At 46.6% G+C, this 20,343-nt stretch overlaps 1 protein-coding gene across 2 annotated transcripts in view; it reads right to left on the bottom strand.

Annotated features, from left to right (window-relative positions):
- Positions 1–504: 504 nt before the first annotated feature.
- Positions 505–20,343, bottom strand: part of zswim5 (zinc finger, SWIM-type containing 5) — a 28,902-nt gene continuing 9,063 nt past the window's right edge. Inside the window, exons 2-16 of one of the 2 annotated variants that reach the window (XM_052087101.1) lie at positions 11,909–12,096; positions 10,885–11,053; positions 9,962–10,110; positions 9,222–9,372; positions 8,663–8,839; positions 8,117–8,314; positions 7,309–7,455; positions 6,936–7,073; positions 6,550–6,701; positions 6,258–6,360; positions 5,997–6,132; positions 5,144–5,301; positions 4,895–5,058; positions 4,291–4,372; positions 505–4,103 (exon numbers count right to left, since the gene is read on the bottom strand). In XM_052087101.1, coding sequence (XP_051943061.1) covers positions 3,241–4,103; positions 4,291–4,372; positions 4,895–5,058; positions 5,144–5,301; positions 5,997–6,132; positions 6,258–6,360; positions 6,550–6,701; positions 6,936–7,073; positions 7,309–7,455; positions 8,117–8,314; positions 8,663–8,839; positions 9,222–9,372; positions 9,962–10,110; positions 10,885–11,053; positions 11,909–12,096 — 2,975 coding nt within the window. In that variant the 3' untranslated portion in view covers positions 505–3,240. The remainder of the gene's footprint in view (positions 4,104–4,290; positions 4,373–4,894; positions 5,059–5,143; positions 5,302–5,996; positions 6,133–6,257; positions 6,361–6,549; positions 6,702–6,935; positions 7,074–7,308; positions 7,456–8,116; positions 8,315–8,662; positions 8,840–9,221; positions 9,373–9,961; positions 10,111–10,884; positions 11,054–11,908; positions 12,097–20,343) is intronic. The other variant, XM_052087102.1, reaches the window with a different exon arrangement.

The following is a 20,343-nucleotide window of genomic DNA, read 5'->3' as shown; positions in this document are numbered from 1 at the left end:
AGCGACGTCATCACGATTCCCTGTACGACTTGCTGGTGCCTCGGAGGGTCTTGGGAGGATATTCTGGGTTTCTGGTCCCATACTGAGGAATGACCTCTCTCTGCACATTCGAGAGAGCCCTATCACAATATGTTTTTGAAAGATATCTTGACGCCCATTTTTCTTCTCGGTCTTTAACTTGGGTTCAGACTCCATACCTGATTCAGTCTTAGTTTTTATTTCTTATGTTTGATTTTCATCTCTGTACCGCACTATGTCTCCAGCTGTGTTTTGTTGTTGTTGTTGTTGTTTTAAGAGTTCTTCATAATGTTGAGATTTGAGTAGATAGCTGACTGGCGATCGATCATCGGGATCACAGCCACTGGAGGTTAAGAACCACTGCTCTAGAACGTGTTCTCTCAATCAACTACGGATCTGTAAAGTGTGATTTAAATGTTCCCTTGCTTTGTTTGCAGCAGACGTAGTAGTGGTGGTGGCGCAAGTAGAAGACAAAATAAGTCTGTATAACGTGTTTCACACTTTTATTCATAGAAAAGCACTGAGAGTCCAACACAAATCAATATAAAATGGTAGTAGCGATACATAAATAGTAATAAATTCTTGCTTTATAGACAGTAGCTCAAGAATCCACACCCCCTCCCCAACAAATTACAAATAAAAAAAGTGATGTTAAGCTATCATACTTCTGTGGCAACAAATACTGGAAAATACCTTTTTTTAAAATCAGTAGCACAAAGAGGCAACAAACACTTTCAATATTCCCTTGAGTTGGAAACAATCCAAAACAAAATAAACGGGAAAAACAGTGGGTGACCTAATGAATGACTGCTACCGGCAAACAGTACTCGCCTACAAACGCAAGAAGAAAAAAGGAATGAATGTGGAAAAATACGTAAAGCTCCTCTTCCTCCTGCAAGCGTAAACAAACAAAGCGAGACAGAGGAAGTCACGATGCTGTTGGTTTGACAAGACGAATGGCGGGAAAGGCAGCTTTCGGCAGCTTCCGGTTCAAGCGACGGGCGCAAGTACCTGCCCCGGTCACGTGTTCGTCGACTGGACGTTCACTTCGTGCGGAAGTTGCCTTCTTCTAAATGATGCAGCAGCGGCTTAGATCGAGTCTGCTGCAAATCATCGATGTCGGCGATGCTGCTTCACGTCGGCCGCACCGAGGCTAGCAGCTTGCGTAACGGGCCCGCCACCAAACAATTGGACTGAGGATGATATCAAACACTAGATTCAAGACGAGGGGACATCCAAAAGGCCATCCCGCTTGTTCGTCGTTGCTTTTTGTGACGTTTCGGGGTTGTTCTGTCTTTTGCGGCTATAAACGCCACCACATGACACCTCGAGAAGACACTAAAGGCGTTTAAGTCCTGATTGAATCAAACCTCACAAAGAAGTCAAGAAAAAAACATTTTGTACATTGATAGGTCAGAAAGGCATTTTCCCAGTTTAAATGTTTCGCTTTCACCCGCACGCTGCAAGAAAACCAAGTCAGCGACTTGTTCATTGTCCGAGTGGCAACGCAGGCCGGACCTCGGCTTGGTTGCTCGCCCCCCCCCCCCCCCCCCCAGCCGCCTCTCTCGGGGTGGTTCGGTCCACTGCGTATCAGCAGCTTGCGCACTTAAGGAGCCGTCTTTAGAAGCCCATCCGAGTGGTTCTGCATAGTCAGGTTTAAGTATGCAACTGTGCCCATTTTCCTCAATTTACACGCTGTTGCTGCGGCGTCTATCTTTTTTGTTTTTTTTAAACATTTTTTTCCTTGCAAAGCTAAAAACGACAACAAAACACAATAACAGTAAAATATAGCAAAACAGAAATGTACACAGGAGAACCTGAGAAAAGTCTTTGCTCTTAAAAAATGCTTTAAAATCCCCCATAACCAAAACAGTTCAATTACACCCCCCCCTAAAAAAATTAAAATAAAACAAACACAACATACTGATCATAAATAATTAGAATTTTACAATTTTCTGAATTGACACTTTCATATTTACAATATCTTAAATGCTTAATGCTACTATTTTTTTTTTCCGTTTTGTGATGTCCCTGAGAACTATGTTTAGCCTCTTTCCATTTTCATTCTTCTGTTTCTGCAATTAAAAAAAAAATAAAAGTGGGGGAAAAAAACATGGATTTGGGATGGAATGGAAAAAAAAAAGAACAAGCAAGAAAATGTCCCTTTTTTTAAATCATCCTGTGAACATCACGGGCTTGATGACTGCCGTTCTTTGTTATACCAAGTTAGCAAACATCAATAAATAAATGAAGTAAATGCTGAAAACGCCAGGAAAGTCCTGAAGAGGTATTTATGTCAAGTGCTTGTAGAATGACGTTTTGTCCGACCGGTAATATTAACGCTCTCGCCGCAGGATGAACTCGAGTTCCGATACTGCCAAGAACAGCAGCTCAAAAGTCCAACTCAAAATTGCTTTTGAGGGTGACGTCGAATCTTTCTGGGAACATGTCAACAATGTTGGCCCATGTTACGATTTCAAGCGCCTCATACACTTGCAACATTGTTATGGCTGCTTAAAATGTGTTTGGAGAGTTATCTAATTATTGGAGGTGTGTGCATGGATCTGGAAAAAAAAAAAAGAACGGCTCTTCCGATACTGGTCTCCTCTTGTTTTGGTCTGGTCTTTGGATTTTTTTTTCCTACCCCGCTGTTGTGGCTTGCCTTCTCTATTTCCAAGCCCTGAATGAAACAAAGTGATTTATCAACAGCGACATTAAAGCTGATAAATAATACAGGTGAGGTCTGATAGTAACACTGTGTGTGTGTTGTCATCCTCAGAGGGTCACTTTTTTTTGTCCTCCACTTTTAAAGCTCACTTCTCCTCAGCTGCATCAGCTGTCTAACTAATCTCTTGGTTTTTGTATCACATGCCACATAAAAAGGAAAGCTTGTTCTGCTTTTCACAATCTGATGACTTTTTTTTTTGTAATTCAACATTCGTTGGAAGTGGGCAAAGCAGCCGTGTTTTCTCGTTTATCTTTGACGTATTGAGCCATTTGCCCCTCTTAGCAGTTTCAGTGAAGTACAGCAACGCACTGCGAACACTTCCTGGTTCACATTTAAAACAACAACAACAAAAACAAAACAAAACACACACACTGGAGAAGAAAATGTTAGTCAACAAATGGCTCAACTTAACAAGTAAAGAAATTCAAATGAATTTTAAATAGAAATACAGAAGATGAGCTCTTCTGAAAAGAATGATTCCTCGAAGGGAGGGGTCAACCGAAACGCTCCCTGACCAGCATCATGAGTTTCTTCTTGCCCTTGTAGATTTGTTTGAGGTTGTCTATAAACTGGGCAAACTGAATGTGGCCGTCCTGCGCCAGCAGGAACGTTTCCCGCGCCTTGCTCAGGAACTCGATAAACTCTCCGTAGTGCCGCGGACTGATGTGCGTCAGTCGAGAGTGCGTGGTGTTGATGTACGCCGAGATGGTAGCGTCCAGCAGCTGCCGCAGAGGCGCCTTGTCCGTTGACATGAGCTTGCCAGAGTTCCTCCTGCCGGGAATGCCGGCGAGACCCGGTGCCGTCATGGTGCACCGCCGCAGGATGTCGGAGAGCACGGTGGCGCAGTGCACACTCTTCACCACCAGGGGGATGATGGCGGCCAGCTCGTTTTTCCCCAGTGAGTGGCTGAGCGCGCACGCCCATAGAACGTCATTAATGGCCGGGTGTGTGTCCTGGTTGTAAGCCAGGTTCAAGTGGCTCATGGCGAGGGACGCCAGCTTAAACGAGCGCAGCGGGTAGCCTCTGTGTTCCATGTACCTGGCGATGGTGAAGAGCTGCGAGTAGGTCATCCCGGTGGACGCCGCTTCGATCACAATCTGGTAGGCCCTCTCAAAGGCGATGTGGTCCTTCTCGCAGAGAGTCAGCGCCGACAGGGCGCAGTTCTGGGGGTCCTTCATGGCGCACTGCAGCGCCAGCATCCTGGCGCAACTGGCCAGCTCCTCTCGTTGCGGGTAATCCAGGCTGAGGCGCAGGATGGTGTTGTGGGACATAACGGTGGCCGCAACAATGCTGGTGGCTTCGGTGGGCGTGAAGAGCGTGTACCAGCTCTGCAAAATGCTCACCAGAGCACGAAGGCCTGAGGGCAACAGAGACGCAAGCGATGGAATAAGAGAATTGGGTGATCGTCGCGTGATAGAGAACGAGCCCTGCTCAAAGTCAAGCTCGTCGACGTGATCATACAAGCGATGTCCACATGATAAGGAGTCAGAATGCCAATTATGATTGCCCGCTGTCGGTGAGGGGAAGTTCAAGTTTCAACATACCCACTTCAGTGGCGCAGGTTACCAGCCAGCGGACCATCTCTCTCCTCCTCCAGTTGAGAGTGGACAGAGTCATTCTCATCACCTGCCGCATGAACGGGGACAATACGATCATGCAACTGTGCTCAAAGGGAACAATAACTTTCAAGTGTTCAAAAATGCATTTTTTAGCAGTTCAAACCACACACAGAAAAAAAAATGACAGAAGCCGTCAAACGCAATCGGATTTGAATCGATACCGGCCATAGATTTGAATCCACAATGGTTTCAACTTTATCTGGATCTCATCCTGTTTAGAAGTATCTATGTCAAACCTCATCAGGGCAGGGCGTATATTTCATACCATGAGAGAGCTTTCAAACGCAAATACTGTCTTATCCAGATAACCCCCGCGGAGTGTCTCGTGTGCCAAAGCTCACTTGTGTATTTTGTGGGGAGAAATTCTTGTTTGGCGTGAGGCCGTAGCAGCCTGGAAAGTACAACCGCGCCTAAGCAGATTGTGTCCGTGTCTCCGAATGTTACAGAATGACAGATGTGTCCTAATACTCGAGAAAACTGAGGCACGTACGGGGACACGCGCGCGAACACCCACACCCACGCACGCTACCTGAAGTCCGAGCTCCAAGGCCACATTGAGCAGCGTGATGTCGGGTGGGCTGTCAGCAGGTGTAGCTATTTTGAAGGCATCCTGGGCTAGCTTAAAGATTAAGGAAGAAGAGTGGATGTTTTTCTGGATGGCTTCCAGAACTGTCCGCAATCTCAACATATCACCTGGCGATAAGGAGCAAAGGCAGTGTTACGATTTTGCTTTGCAATCTCCATCAGACCGCGGCTGGATTTACAGCTGGGAGTTTACCTTTAGCGGCGGTTAGCATGGTCGAAGCCAGCTCACACTGCTGTGACTCCAAGTGCCCGAGAGTGAACCAGCGCGGATATCGACTTGGAACGATGGAAATGCCGTGATGAGGGTGACCGACATCCCCGGAGCCTGCCGATGACTCCAGAACTGGCAACCTGGAGAAGAAAATGCACAACTTCGGGTTGGTACCATTGACAAGGCTACAAAGATAATGTCTTAATAGATGGTCACTCTCAAGAAAAAAAAAAATCAATATAATTTTGTCGCTAATAACTAGCCGGCATCTAACGGATGAAAGCAGCGATCAATCGTGTCATCTTTAGATGAGTCACATTTGCGAGGAGCAATGATGCGAACGCCGGATGTCGGATCATCACTTCAAAATGATTGTTTATTTTAGTCTACAGTTGTACAGTAGAAAAACACTGTTTGAAATGAATGGAAAAAAACCCCCAAAACATCTGTTCATGATGTTAAAATCCAATCATTATCTTTGTTGTCATTACCAGTGCTTTAAGAATGGCAAATATCAATCATATCAATGGGAAAAACAAAATGGTTGCCGGTCTGTGAACAGCATGGACTTGTCTCAACTAGTCCGTGACCATTGTTGTATCGCATAGCTTCATTTTGTTCCTTTGTGCCTGACTACACAGAACCTATACCATATTCCATGCCAATATTAGAAAGCAGCACTTTTGTTCTTCCTGTAGAAAACAAACAAACAACAACAAATGATCCAACGGATCACGCAGGGACTGGACTGAGACCAAGCCCTCTTTGAACAATTTAACAGGTGGCGCATCAACATGAGACGGAGCATGCAAGCGAATCGGTTCAAAAGTCTGACCTCATGGCGCGGAGAGCCACCTTATATGCCAGGTCTGCATCATGTGGCAGCAGGGCAGTAAAGAGGTACTTGGCAAAAGTGTGCATAGGAACACTCTCCCTGTGGATGACCTCACCGAGACCGCTGAATGGACCAGCTGCGCAGATGCAAAACTTTCATCACTCAAAATGGCAAGAGACATATTTTATTCAGAAGTATTTTCAAACGTATTGGAATGGAGATTTTTTTTTGGGGGGGGGGGGGGTCGTTTGATTGTTGTACCTTCCAGTAGCTGTATGGCCTGTTTCCGGAGGGTCTGGACTAGCACGTGATCCAGCTCAAGCTCTTGCAGCTTTGTAACAATTTGCTCTTCATTGCGGCACACCTACAGAGTAGCAGACCATACCACATACGATTCAAAGGGTACACATTGCAAAATATTCTCTTCAGTATATGCTAAAGACATGATGTTGCAACACACACACACACACACACACACACACACACACACACACATACACGAAAAGGCAAATTTGAAATGTATGGACAATCCACGCTTCAGCGACTTTGATACCTTGTCCTGAGCGTAGAGACCTTCTGGCATAATCCGTTGTTGGCCCATGCCCATCAGAGTGACCTCCAAGGCAAGAGTCAGGTAGGACTCTCCCCCATCATGACTGCCCCACACTGGCACATGGTGGTAGACGGGACGTCTGGGTTCACCATCTTATGGACGGGGCGAGTGAGGCGATAAATACAAATCATCAGACCATGATTTGAGGCATTGCAGTGCAGGTTAGATTTGTTTTACGATGTCAGTTGAAAGTTTACCGGGAAAGCGGGTGGTACGGGTGGAGGGGAAAAAAAAAAATCAATTGGCAATACGATTTTGGCTCATAGCCGCAAAGATTTTCTGAACTAAACGCGACTGTTATTCAATTCACGGTTGTGATTTTGTACCTCCGGTGTCCATGGCGCTGTCATCATCGACCCGGCATGTTTCGGTGAGTGTTGTAAATAGGCAGCCAATGGGGTCCAGAGGATGTCCTACCCAACCTTCCAGGTTAGTGGTGGTGGTCACACCCCTCTGAAGAAGCTCTGCGGGAGGGACAGAAGCAGAGTAAACGGCCCCTGCTTTACCAAGTTGTCCCTAAATATGACACAAATTAGTCAAACTCCTATAACGGCCACATTTCACGTTATTTATTTTCTTTATTTGATTATTATTCCATTTTATTGTATTTGCTTACAAGGTACACCTCGAGGTAAGTTGAAACGAGGTTCAACTGTAGTACACGTCGACGAGAAAAGTGGTTGTGGATGTGTGCATTACCTTTCTTTTGGTGTTTATAGATATCCATCTCACGCTGCTGTAGGAGGCGGAGCGTGTTGATAATGGCCACTGCCAGTCGCAAGGCTTCCCTGGAGTAACCGTGGGAACGCAAGGCATCTACACGAGCGCATGCTGTCGGGACGTGATCTGTGTGTTTGACAGGAGGCAAGGTGGAGACATGTTCAACACACACACACACACACACACACAGAAATTGTGCGCGTGCTGTTTCCTTTATGTCTTCTTTGTGACTGACATCGCATTTCCCGCAAAGCTTCTGTTTACATCATGGATGACCCGGATGACCACGGCTGTGCATGTGTGTTGCAGACAGCCCAAAAGCGAGCGGGAGAAGCAGGAAAGGAGACAGTTTTGGAGACGAAACCAACGATCCAAATAAATGAATACATAAATAAATAACTTGTCGACGATTATATTGTCAACCGTTTTGATTGTTGGCGTAGTCGTGAGTCGGAAGCCCTAGAAATGCAACACCTACCATGTTTGCACTGCGTTAGCGGCGGGAATCCAGTGTAGTGTGGAATCATTTCCAATCGGGTGAATTTATGAGGTTTTCAAAAATAAAGCTGTCTAAAGTAAAAAAAAAAAACAAGAATAATTTCTAGATTCAAGTTGCTAAAGCTAAGAATACTGTTTAAAAATAAATCTATAATAAAGTTCATTTGAAAGTGAAAAGTTAAGAGAAACTAATGAATAGCCAAAGTCAGATTAACATCTCCATTCCAATGTACCCATTTCATTGTTGCTCATCGATGAACGTTTTCAAGGTTTGCCATGCTTCACTCACTGCGCGCTTGTGTGTGCGTACCAAGCCAGAGGGGCAGGCCCTGGGGATTAAACAGCAGACTCTCCTCATCTCGCTGGTACGACGGAGACATGTAGTAATCACTGCTGATGATCCTCTGAAGGTGGCTGCCCTGCCAGTGGAGGTTGCAGGCCTCGACCGCCCGGCTGAACACCGTCCTCCTTGGCCGGGACAGAGCGTCTGACAAACAAAACGCGCACTCAAAACTATGCGATTGTACGTGGAGATTGTAAGTAGCCATGCGCAGGCACTGCTATCGGTATTAATGCTGAGACTCTGGCTTTGGGAGTCATAATTGGACTCAAAAGTGTTGATACTACGACATCGCTAACAATCGACCAGGCTGCCGTTGACCTTCCGGATAGGAGCCGTGTCAACCATCCTTGAGATAATTTAAGGTTCATATGGATGACAAATGGCAGGCAAGGAAGTTCTGCTCTGCAAAATGGATGAGGAAATCTACTCGGGGGGGGAAAAAAAGTGGTACGCCCCCTCATGATAAGAATGCGTGCGTGTTTGTGTACTGACCCTGGGCAAGGTTGCTCTGCGGGAGAGCATTGGTGATGTTTGGGAGCTCGCTCCCGTAGTTGCCATCTTCCAGCGGGCACACATCCATGTCGCTCCACTTCTTCAGCTGCTTGAGCCAACAGCTCTTCTCTTCGCTCTTACAGTGGGGGTTTAACACCACACACACCCACAGTGCACCTAAGGGTAGTCCAGGTCAGCAAGTCATTGTCGAGGCTTTGAGTGATGAAAATACTGTGCATTGGTGTGCTTTGAATATGAACAATGCATCTTCAAACCGGGTTGGGGTTTTGCGTCTTGGTCAATGCCATGACATCACTGACAAACGTGACAAAGGAGACTGGGTGTTATTTTTGTTTCGGTTGTGTGTCGTGATCACCCCTCGCTCACCCAGGAAGTGTTCTCATTGACCTCCTAAATGCTGAGATTGATTGCGGAGAAGCTGAGCTGCTTTATTGATTTGAGGGCTTCATCGCCGCATGAGTGAAACGAAAGGCCCGGCCGGCCGGGAAAAGAACGGCGAGAAACGACATGGAGGCGCATTTTCACTGACTGTACTCACCCAGCTCATCCCAAAGCTGCCGGCATTTGTCCGTCATGCCTGTGCCTTGCTGTCGCCATAGCGATAGTCGAGGGTCTGCCATAAACTGTTCGGTTATGAGAGTCAGCATCCGGGCACCGTTGGAGTCACGCATTCGGAGCATCTCACGCACCTAGAAAGACAAAAAAAACCCCCAAAACACAGTTGTTGTCATTTTTTTTTAGAATTGGCAGTCTTCCAACTTAGTTTAACTGATGTATCAGAACGCTTGACATGAAGGGCAAAGTGCAATTAGCTTAATTTAAAAAACAACTTCAAATCTAACTTGAAAGAAAAATACTGAACCTAAATGAGTAGATAATTAAATGATGAAAATTATATCAATAAAAAAACAAACAAACATCAAAATAAATACCGACTGTTCCTGCTATGCACGCCTTGGCCTCTTAGGGGCAGTGTGCTGCTGTGCATGCATCAATATACGCACAGAATAGTAGAAAAAGAAAGTTGTGATTGAACTCTATTAATGCATCTTTTTTCTAGATAGGGGTTTAATAAAAGCGTTCACATGACTCTTTAGGAAGAATAGATGCCCCTCTTGTTCTCTTACTTACTCCAGTAATTGTTCAATCTCACTCCCAAACCTCAATGCTAATTTTCTCTGGGCACATCAATGGGATTTTATATTGACTGCCTCCTCGTGCATTTAAAAACAAAGTTGTTCGGGAATACTAAAATGAATCCAGCAGAGTAAAATGGACCTTCGCAAACATGGAGTTGAGTTGCTTCCCAGAGCCGTAGTATCCTCCCTGGGACAGAAACTGCTTGACTTGTTCCCTGACTTGATCTTCATCCAGATGCCAGCAATTGTCATCGTCAATGCTTGCGCCGGCAGTTGGATCGGGAGCACCTGAAAGAAACACAATCGCACACTGAACAGCAGGAGACCCAAAAGAAAAATGTGATACTTCCTGTGCTTCTCCAGGATTTGGCCAGCTCTGCAAACTGAACTCAACACAATGTGGAATTCGGTATTTATTTTGATCCGCGGGCAGGAAGTCTGCAGACAAAACTTTGCTTTGGTTTTCCTCTTTCTTCCCTGTGTTTCTAAATAATCCGATTTGGAAAAGGGGCAGGCGGCTTGCTTTGATCAAGCAGCAAGCTGAGGAACTGAAACCGCACGTTTCGAGCTGCCTGTGGGAAAGGCAAAGCAGCAAACGGCAACATTCCTCAATCAAAGCCTTGCTCATGGATCAACGGCCTCCATGACCCCGTTCTCTTGTCAAACACAGACAGGAAGCACGATGGCGGCTTTGCTGAACTGGAGAGCTGTAGAATGTCAACATTAACGGAGGGAGACAAAATTGGAAAATATGTAAATACTTGTTTGGGGTTTGCCGTATCCACTTCTTTTCATCTGGAAGATCACGTACCACTCCACTTTCTCGGTCGCTTTATTAACCGTGCCACCTCTACAATGAGGCAGTAAATGGGGTGCAGAAGTCCAGTAATCAAATTAGCAATTTAAAACCGGACTTTGCGAGCCTCGGGGGCGGCGAGGCCCTAATTTGTGGCAGCCTCTTGGTTTACAGAGCAGATATTTCATACGTAGAGCTCTTTGAAACTGAAGTTGTGTGCGTGTGTGTGTGCGTGTGTGTGTGTGCGAAGAAGACTGTTGTCGCACCATGAACCTGGTTGATCTCGGAATTGGATGAGAGGATCTCGTCGGCCAGTTTCTGAGCTGTGGGCAGCACCTCTGTGTGGTGGGCTGTTATCAAGTACTGGACCAGCTTCTGCAACTGGTCTCTGTTCATCTGGAACAATGTTTCTGAGATGGGCAACCGAAGCTTCACCTGCAACATACACGCGATGGACACATAATTTGATATCCCGGGGTCCTCGAACTTTACAACAACAACAACAACAAAAGTACATATTACTTGAGCGCATATCCTCCGGCCGCAGCCTGGAGCCTCAGCGGTCCCCGAGGAGAATGAGACATTGCTTTAATTCAAATGAATGGAACTGGCGGGTGGCGCGCACCGCTCGGTAAAATCTTTTTACTATTTCATCCATTGGCACTTTACATATGATTTTATATTAGAGCGAGCGCTTATTCACTCAGCCGCCTCTCATTCCTTTGGCTGCCTATGACAGTTGCTGCCACTGGTGAAACTGCATTCAATAAATTGTCAGAAATATATATATTTTTTAAAATATTGAAAATCAGCTGGAGGACATCTCCATTGAGGTCAAGACGACCGCATGGCTCACGGAAATATTGACCGAAAACTTGACTATTTCATCCACTGGCACACTTGAAATTGTCAATATGGTTCAGTATTAGTGTAAAAAATGTACACTGTATATGTTGTATTTCAATGTCATGGTGGCTTGATGATTTTTCACCTGTGTGAAAGCCTCTGCGCATTTTGACAGTGTGCAATTTGCAACGGCGCCACATCATGCAGCTGGCAATTCATTTTTTGAAGAGCCACAAAACCAACGGCCAGACTCGGCACTCCTCAAATCTTGTGGCAGAACCCCAAGGTGTCAAAGTTCAGTTGATAACACCCCCAAATGCTTGGTGCTTGTTGTCGTGAAGGGGCAACGGAGGCCAGGCCAGGCCAACAGCAGAGGCTGATGGGCTGCGGTGCCAGGCCGTTCCGGAACCTGTCATGCAAAAGCGAATCATGTGTATAGATTACCAGTTCAGGTTTGCGGATCCTGTACAGAGATAACGCCACCACGTGGGCGCAGTAGAAAATGTCCCGATTTCCACAGCCACAGGTGACGGAGGTAATCTTGCAACGATCAAAGCTGATGGCCACCTTGTGGGTGACCTCTGGCTCCGATGAGGTGGCGGGTTCGGTGACTGTGCCGCTCAGGTGAAACCCTGCGTGCACAAGGCAAAGGGGAGACAGAAGGAAATTCAAGTTGGCTGCCTTTTCACTCCGATAAAGAAAAGAAACATCTTCACAACGGTTGAGCTTTTTCCCCGCATTTTCACTGTTTGAGGATTACTTTATCTTTAGCCGGTGTGTGGTTTGATAAGGAGAGAAAGGAGGTGGAAGCAAAGGGACGGCAAGGCTTCGATACCAAACTGTCAAAATTATAATGTAGTCAATAAAGTTATTTTAACGGTGACGGACACTGCTGACAACGGTCTTTGCATGAGAACAACACTTCCCCCATGGCTCTATGAACTAAGATTGTCAGTTCAACTGGTGGTCCGCCATCTTTTTCCATCATGGACCGGTTAAGACAAGTACATGCGTTTTTCAGATCAGCAACCATTCGTCGTCGACCTTTTTTTGGGGGGGGGGGGCTGTATCTCTGCAGCCCAGTAGCGGTGGTTGGGGACCACTGAGAGAACTATTGTGTGTCCTCAATGTGTTTGAAGGAGACAGTGTGTCTACAGCAGCTGGGGTTGCAAAAAAAAAAAAAAAAAGATGCTGCATCCGACAGTCTGTGTGCACATCCGCACAAACATAAAACACGGCACACAAAACACCTTTTCAAAGCCTGCCCGCTTTTGTTCTTAATGCCACAGCCAACAGATGAAATGAAAAAGCACTGGTATTCACAGAAGAAACCACTGATCTCTCACTCTCTCTCACACACACACACGCACACACACACTGGTGTTTTGTTTGAAATGGTCAGGCTCGTTTGGCAACATATATTTATTTTGAACAAAGGTGATTTACGAGCGTGATGCACGCAAGCGGGGAACGTCGCGACGCACAATCCTGCTTTGTCATCCAAAGAGAACATGCGAGTCGGTGCAGCAAACGCGCGTTGCTTTTGCTGTTGTCATACGTGCGCTTGCTTTGAAGGTCTGCTGCCGACATGTCATCAACAAAGTGCACATCACTAGGTGCTCATGACAAAACACATCTTCAGAAATAACCCACACTTGCTGTGTTCCATGAACGTGAGACTGACCAAAGGCCAAACTGAGCAATTTTGCCTCCACTGAAATGAAAAGTTATGCATATAGGGATCATTCCGGAATGCTCAACACGACTGACACGTGAACGTTTGTGCTTGAGACAAACGTAAGCTCGAGAGCGTGGAGAAGGGGGAGCGGAGGACAACAACCGCCATTGTACATCTTTCCATTGTACATCCACAATTGCACACACTGCACCGCCATCTGTCACATGCTGAAAACTCCGCCCACCCCGGGGGCAAGTCAGCCAATGAGGAGGCAGACCATTCCTCACGCTCATAGGCCATTAACCCTAATCAGCTGGGGGAATGGAGTCGGGCGGCGAGCCAAAGTGTGTGTATGTGCACGCGCGCATTTACATAGACGGCAGTCTGATTCAGCTCATGCAGCACCACGGACAAACCCGGCCCACTCCTCATTCCAAATTCCAAACCAATAATCCATTCATTTTAGTTTCCCGTGCCTGTCCAGGAAACTTCCTTAATTCACTTTTTTTTTTACTTAAGGGACGACGCATTTGATGGGACAGGAGTGGCCGCAAATTTGCTTACTCGCGCACTCTCGAGCAAAACAGCTAATCGCCGTTAAAAAAATAAAATACTGACGACGTCACACAACAGCAGCACACAGTACACCGGTGCGGCATGGTGAAATAAACTATGTTAAGAGAATATCATTGCAGACTTCAGGCACTTGAGAGGTACACCACAAGGCCATCTTCCAATACTGGCCGGGACCGAGGCAAAAGCAGCGGGCTTGGAGAACGGCCGGCGAGAAAGTTGCCGTACCTGATGAGTGCGGTGACTTGTTTACAGCCACGAACCGAGGCAGCTTGAAGAATTCCCCCAAGATTTTTAGCTCAATCCCCCACCCACCAGAATTGATTTGAGATCATCACCAAGAAAAAGAAGCAATACTTTGCGTTCCATCTGACATAATACCAAGGCAACCCACGACGACTAAGAAACCATGCACAGCATATGGCTAATTTAACACTCTGGAGGTGTCAAACATCAGATTATCATTTCGTTATATATTTGTGGGTGAGCCAGACAAAGCGCATAGAAGCCAAAACCTCGATTCTTCCTCGTTCGCCCCCCCCCCCCCACCCCCACCCCGGAGTAAACATATCCCCTGCAGCCCTTCCCATCTCCCATCTGCTGTGACAGCTCCAAGGTTAACACAGCACCCCTTTGCACGCTCCCACTCACACAGACACCCCACATGGCCCCGTATTCAATCAGCCGTCTATCTGCGCGCAGCAGACGCACACATGCACAAATACGCATTGGCCGCACGGAATCATCTCCTCCCTCTGCCTATCCATCTTTGCATTCATCCATTCATCATTCAGTCATCGTCCTTTCCTTTTACGCCGTTTGCTGATGCGATAATAACCGGATTGCTTCAGTTGTGATTTCCCAGCAGCCCTGCCCCAACGCGCGCACAAACTCCGTCACCGCGGGGACTCATTTGTCATGTTTCCACTGAATTGATTACCTGATTTTTCTCTTTTGTGGGGCAACGGGGAAAAGAGGAGAAGCGGTGGGTGAGCGCTGGGGGTGGCGGGGTGGTGGTTCGGGGGCAGGTTAATGAAGTCCCTTTCATCTAATGTGTCAGTATCCAAAAGCAGAAAGACGGCCCTCCTGGAACAGGTGGACGTCGGCGACAAATTGCCCACCTGACTGTCCAGGGGGGGTCATGAATGAAAACAGTTCATTCTTGAAGAATGACTATCACAATGATGATTTTAAAGCACGCTATTAGTAAAGTTTCTGATGTGCACGCGCGCATGCACACGCACGGCAGACACTCTTGTCTTGTCTTAAGGTAAACAAAGGGGAGGGAAAGGGGAGGGAGGGGACGGCCTCTATCGCTTGCCAGCATCTAAAATTCAATCAAGGATTCGATGCGTCTAATTTGAAAAGAAATCATACAACCAGAGAGCAAGGGCAGTTCAATTGGAGACGGGCACACATTCTGCAGTCAAAGGAGTCACTTGGTCAATTCAAGCGAGCCATTGTCAGGGTGCGCGTCAAAGCAATCAAGGTTACTCTGAGAGGAAGAGCCGAAATGATGCTTTCAGCTTGCAAGAGAATACGGGAGAGCTGCCATGACGCCCACGGACGCATTGTGTCCAACGCAATGCAGAACTTGGTGTGAAGACGAATCGAAGGGCATCCGAGTGTGCGTGTCAGACGCTGTCCTTTCTCCATTTTGTGTGGGTGCAGTTCATTCAAGGCTAGATTTTTGTTTAATTAAGAATCGTGCTTTCGACTGCTAACACTCCCATGAGTCATGAGAGTGTTAGCTTCGTGAATTGCTATTCATTCATTGAGAATGAATAGCAATTGTGTGCTGTGAAATTTCTTACAAAAATAGGCGTATCGGAACAGCGATAAATATAACATTAAAAAAAATTGCTAACAAGCTATTATGACTGGCCAAGAATATTCGGTGTTGGGAATGGACACGCGCTCAGAACATCTCTCTTCTGCTTTAAACGCTTGACAGCTGTTAAAAAAAAAACAAGAAAAAAACTTTTTGTTAGAAATTTTACTACTTAAACCTGACAGTGGTACATAAAAATCTCTCTCTGTCCCAGTCACGAACCTTCAATTTGATTTTTAAGAAATAACGGCGCCAGAGGAAAAACAACCCCGGGAGGCGAGAGCAACAAGGTATCAAAAACTTTCCATGCACCTGCGGACACACTCAAAGCCAGTCAAACGCTGCTCCATAATCGCATGACATTTTGGACGCCCGTTTTTGATAATGTCGCTCATCCGAGAGCCTCGGGTGGGCTGGGGCGGAGGATACTGAAGTTAGGCTATATTTTAAATCTTGCTCGTGGTGTCCAAACTACAAACTCCCCCTTTACCATATCTTCTAGATATTTTGCATTAAAGTAGACGTCTGGCTAGACCAATCTTTTTGTCTGTGTGCAGGAAAAAGGAACAATTCGATCAAAGCGTGAGCAACCACCACCCGAGAATAACAACAAAGATGATAACGTTTGGTTATTGTCACGCTCCTATTGCAAGTTTGGTGCAAAGGCATGGAGAGGATGTGAGCCCTGCAACCAAAACTTACACAGAACCAGGATGCAGTATGTGCAGGTTGAAAAGGTTACATTTCTAAATCATGCCAAAACGGCATCAGCAGCATATGTGCGCCTGACAATCTCGTATACACGCATGAACAGAGTGTAACTGGATATTCGAGTATGTCACCACTGCCTTGTGAAGAAGACAAAGCAGATCATTTTTCAGAACTGTCTTGAACGCAGCTGGCAAGAAACACAATAGTTGCTTCAATTAGGTTCAATTTAAACACGTTCGTGTGACAAAACGCATTTATGGTGTGGTGGGGCATCTGCAAGTCGCAGGTTAGGAACCTTTCCGCCCCCTCTCCGATTAGACTCCACACCTACAGAGCTGATCATGGCAAGCCTTGCAAAATCATGCATGAAATGAATCATGAATGAAATAGAATGAAAACAGCTTGCAAGCCAATATATAACCTGGAAATGCACACATGCCTGCTCTCTCTCTCACACACACACACACACACACAAATACGGATGTCGGATGGTGGTGGTGGGGGGCTTCTGGTTGACTTCATCAAGCTCTCATCAAGCCCAGCCACCATATGGGGATGGGACCCAAAGCGGAGGGGGATTTGAAAGATTGCTTGTGTGTGTGTGTGCGCGCACGTACGTGCGCAACACAGACAGTCAGTGCTAAGACACACACAAAGAAAACATGCATCACCAAATCAGCTTGAATGCATTATGACGCCACTCTTGGCAGATTAGGAGGACCCCCTTTCAACTGGTGCAGCCTGAAGGTGTGTTCACAGTTTGAACCGCTCGAGACAGCGCCGCTCGAGTACTGCTATTAGGCTTCTCCCTTGCTGTTCTCCTGCTTCGAGGTAAGCGCAGGAAAAAAAAAACGGCTCGCTGACGTGGCAGACACTCATGCCAAAGACATACATTGAGGTTTAATCTGGGCGTCGACCCGCTTTTTCTTGCCTTGACTTGACTACTTGCAGCCCCCGCAGTCAAGCGAAGCCTTTTGCAGCTTGCGCCCCAAACACAGCCCACCCTAACACCCCCACTAAGATGGAGGCGTCAAGGCTGTGGTGTCTTGCCTGCCATTGTTGGACCTCAATGGGAGAAAGACAACTGGCGGGCAGGCGGCAGCCAGAAGGCTGAGCGGAGGAAGCCTGGGGAAAGCAGCGATGCAAAGAAGATGCCTTGCAAATAGATCAGGCGACTTGGAAGATGCACAGAATAAGCAGACCCACTTCGGATTTGCTTAAAATTAGCTCGACGCGGTTAATAGATTCGTTTGAGTTAAGGGGGATTCTGAGCAATTACAAATAAATGTCTTTTTTTCCCGCGTTTGGGCCTTTGAATCACGTACACGTAGCGCACTGCGGTGAATAAACTCATCCAATAGCGTGATGGAGAAGCACCACGCAAGGTATCTGTACAAAGCATGTTATTGTCACAACACAACACACAAGCAAGCGATGGGCCAATGGAGTCAACTGTCACTCACAATCGGGGGCGGGGTGAGGTGGTGGCTGTACAATGGACACGGACGTTCCTGGGGATGGAGTCATGTCTGCGAGTACTAAACCACACACGGGCAAACGTATCTATGCAAAGACAACGTTGCGATCATGTCAACTCGCGCACGCACACACACACACAAAAGGAACAAAGGCGGGGCCAGCTGGTAAACAATGCTACACAATGTCCTTTAGGAGCCTTGGGTTGACAAAAGAAAATATTTCCAAATGCTTGACATTCGTTGCGTTTCTCCGTCGCTCTGCTAATACATAACCGGAGCGAGAGAGAAAGAGAGAGAGAGAGAGAGACCTTGACAACATGCAACAGGGGTGTAGAAATGCTTCTGCAGAAGTTACAGAACATAATTTCCCTCCATAAATGGACTTATTTGTCCCACTCATTTTCATGACTTTTACTGGTAAATTGGCTGATGTGTGGAGCAGAGGTTTGTTGGTCACTAAAAATATCCAAGAATAGTAATTACATTTTCTTTTCAAATCTAATCGAATAAAATGAGGCCTTGTGTTTGACAACTGTGCTCTGGGACAAGGGAGGAGAAACGTTTGACGGCGGTAAATGTGCAAACATTTCTAGTTCTCTCCCAAGACTAATATCATATAGCATAAAACAGACACACAAAAGCCCGGGCGAAGTACGTTTGAAAGCCTCTTCGCAACAATGTGCGCTGCAGGCTGACTACAGAGCACAACACAAAACAAAAGTGTGAATGACAGCCAACTGGCTTGGTACCACTTGGCACGGCCAAGGCCCGCTTGTCTTTGGCACGACAATAAACCCTACACTTCTGTGCACAGACAATAGCGCGCTCTCTTCAAAGGTGTCAAGAAAAGTACAGCACTCAACATTTGAAACAGGTTCTTTTCATCAGATCTCAGCAAAAAGATGCACGACCAAAAGAGAGATTTGCTCATCCTGTGAATAAGAAACTGACAAGACCGTGGGGAGGGGGGGGGTTGAGCGGGCTGGATGTGGTTTCATGTAGCGGGAACAAAACTCATATCAGAAGACCCGCATACTGACGAGAATCTAAGGCTGGGCGATATGGCTATAAAAGAAAACGCCTTCCGGAAAAATCTACTTTCATTTCAGTCGCACCAACTTCCACTGGCAGAATGGAAGGAACTTTTTGTTTTCCGTTACAGATCACGTCTAGAGTGTTTAAAGGGCCATTTGGACCGTGAAGCACCACCGCCCACTCGCCCCTTCGAGGGAAACGGACTTGGCCGACTGCCGGTTAGCAGTTAGCATCGAGCTCGCGATGGCACCGCAGCTCTAAAAGCGAGCTCTGCGGGGGCACCTTTTTACCTTTTGAATCCAACATGATTGCACTTTGGGCTCTCACTTCAAAGTGGTCCGGATAGACCTCAGAAAGGCTCTCCCCCCGTATACAAATATGATTTCTCCAATATATTTTGTTAGTCCCACGTGCGAGGGTAAAACACACCCGCACAATCCCCGATACCAGGCCTGTTATCCGTATTTTGAGTTGTTGAGGCATTCCACTACGCGGGCAAATTGGCGGTTAAATCTTCACGGGCAGTTCAACACGACGCAGGCCCGCTAAGCAATGCTGCGACGGGGCAGGCAATGAAACCCATTTGAGGGATTCGATAGGACAGATCAGGTGTACCGACTGACAAAAGGAACTTTTCAGCAACTCGTGCTTGTGGCCAATATGTTGTAAGAGAGATGAGAGCGCAAAAGGAGACCACCGTGTGGATGTGAAAGTAAGAGCAGGGAAGGCTCATTCGGGAAGAAACTACCAGTACAAAAAAAAAAAAGCACAGGCGAGGGGGGAGGTAGGCTGGGGGAATGCTTTGGAGCGAGTGAGAGCACAGGCCGCCTTACTCAGTAGGAAGCAGTCTGGAAGGCAGAAGTCAGGCAGGGGCCGAGTGTGACGCGCGCATGTGTGTGTGTGTGTGTGTGTGTGTGCAAGCGTGCGTTGTGTCTGTCTAACTCTAATGTCGTGGCCACGTGCCCAACACAATGAACTGCAAAACGGCATGCGTGTGCGTGTTTATTTTTTTTGGGGGGGGGGGCGTAAACGTTTGCATTCCTTGCATGCGAGTGATTTCTCAGGAACAGTGAAAGAGACAACAGAGGTAGGGTGGACGCAAACATCAGCCCGGAGTGAAGTTGCGGATGAGGAGGAGTTGATACCTGCTGCGAGCATCAAAAGCCTTACCCATGAAAAAGGCAAACGGCAACGGAATACTCGCAGTTTGATACCTGCAGATTTGCAAAATGACACTTTTTTTTAAGGGGAGAAGGTCTCCACATTTTCTTTCTATTTTCCATGGAAAGCGTGTATTGAATATTTATCAGCATTTTTTTTGGGGGGGGGGGATTCTTTGGATTAAAAAAAAAAGTTCTCCTCCAATTTCTGATCCAATTTCAATGCGGATCAGAGAATGGATGGATAATGTCATAGCCGCAGACACACTGCCAGTTGTTCTTGATCTGGGGCACCTCTTTCCCACCCAGGTGCCATTTTTGACCACCACTTGAGCCTTCCAGTTCCAAACAGATGAGCCAGCACCGACATACAAGACTTGCATCAATCAAGATTCAAATCATCACGTTTTGGT

The sequence above is a fragment of the Hippocampus zosterae genome, chromosome 15, assembly GCF_025434085.1.
Source record: "Hippocampus zosterae strain Florida chromosome 15, ASM2543408v3, whole genome shotgun sequence".
Taxonomy (NCBI): domain Eukaryota; kingdom Metazoa; phylum Chordata; class Actinopteri; order Syngnathiformes; family Syngnathidae; genus Hippocampus; species Hippocampus zosterae.
This window is presented reverse-complemented; position numbering and strand designations above follow the sequence as displayed.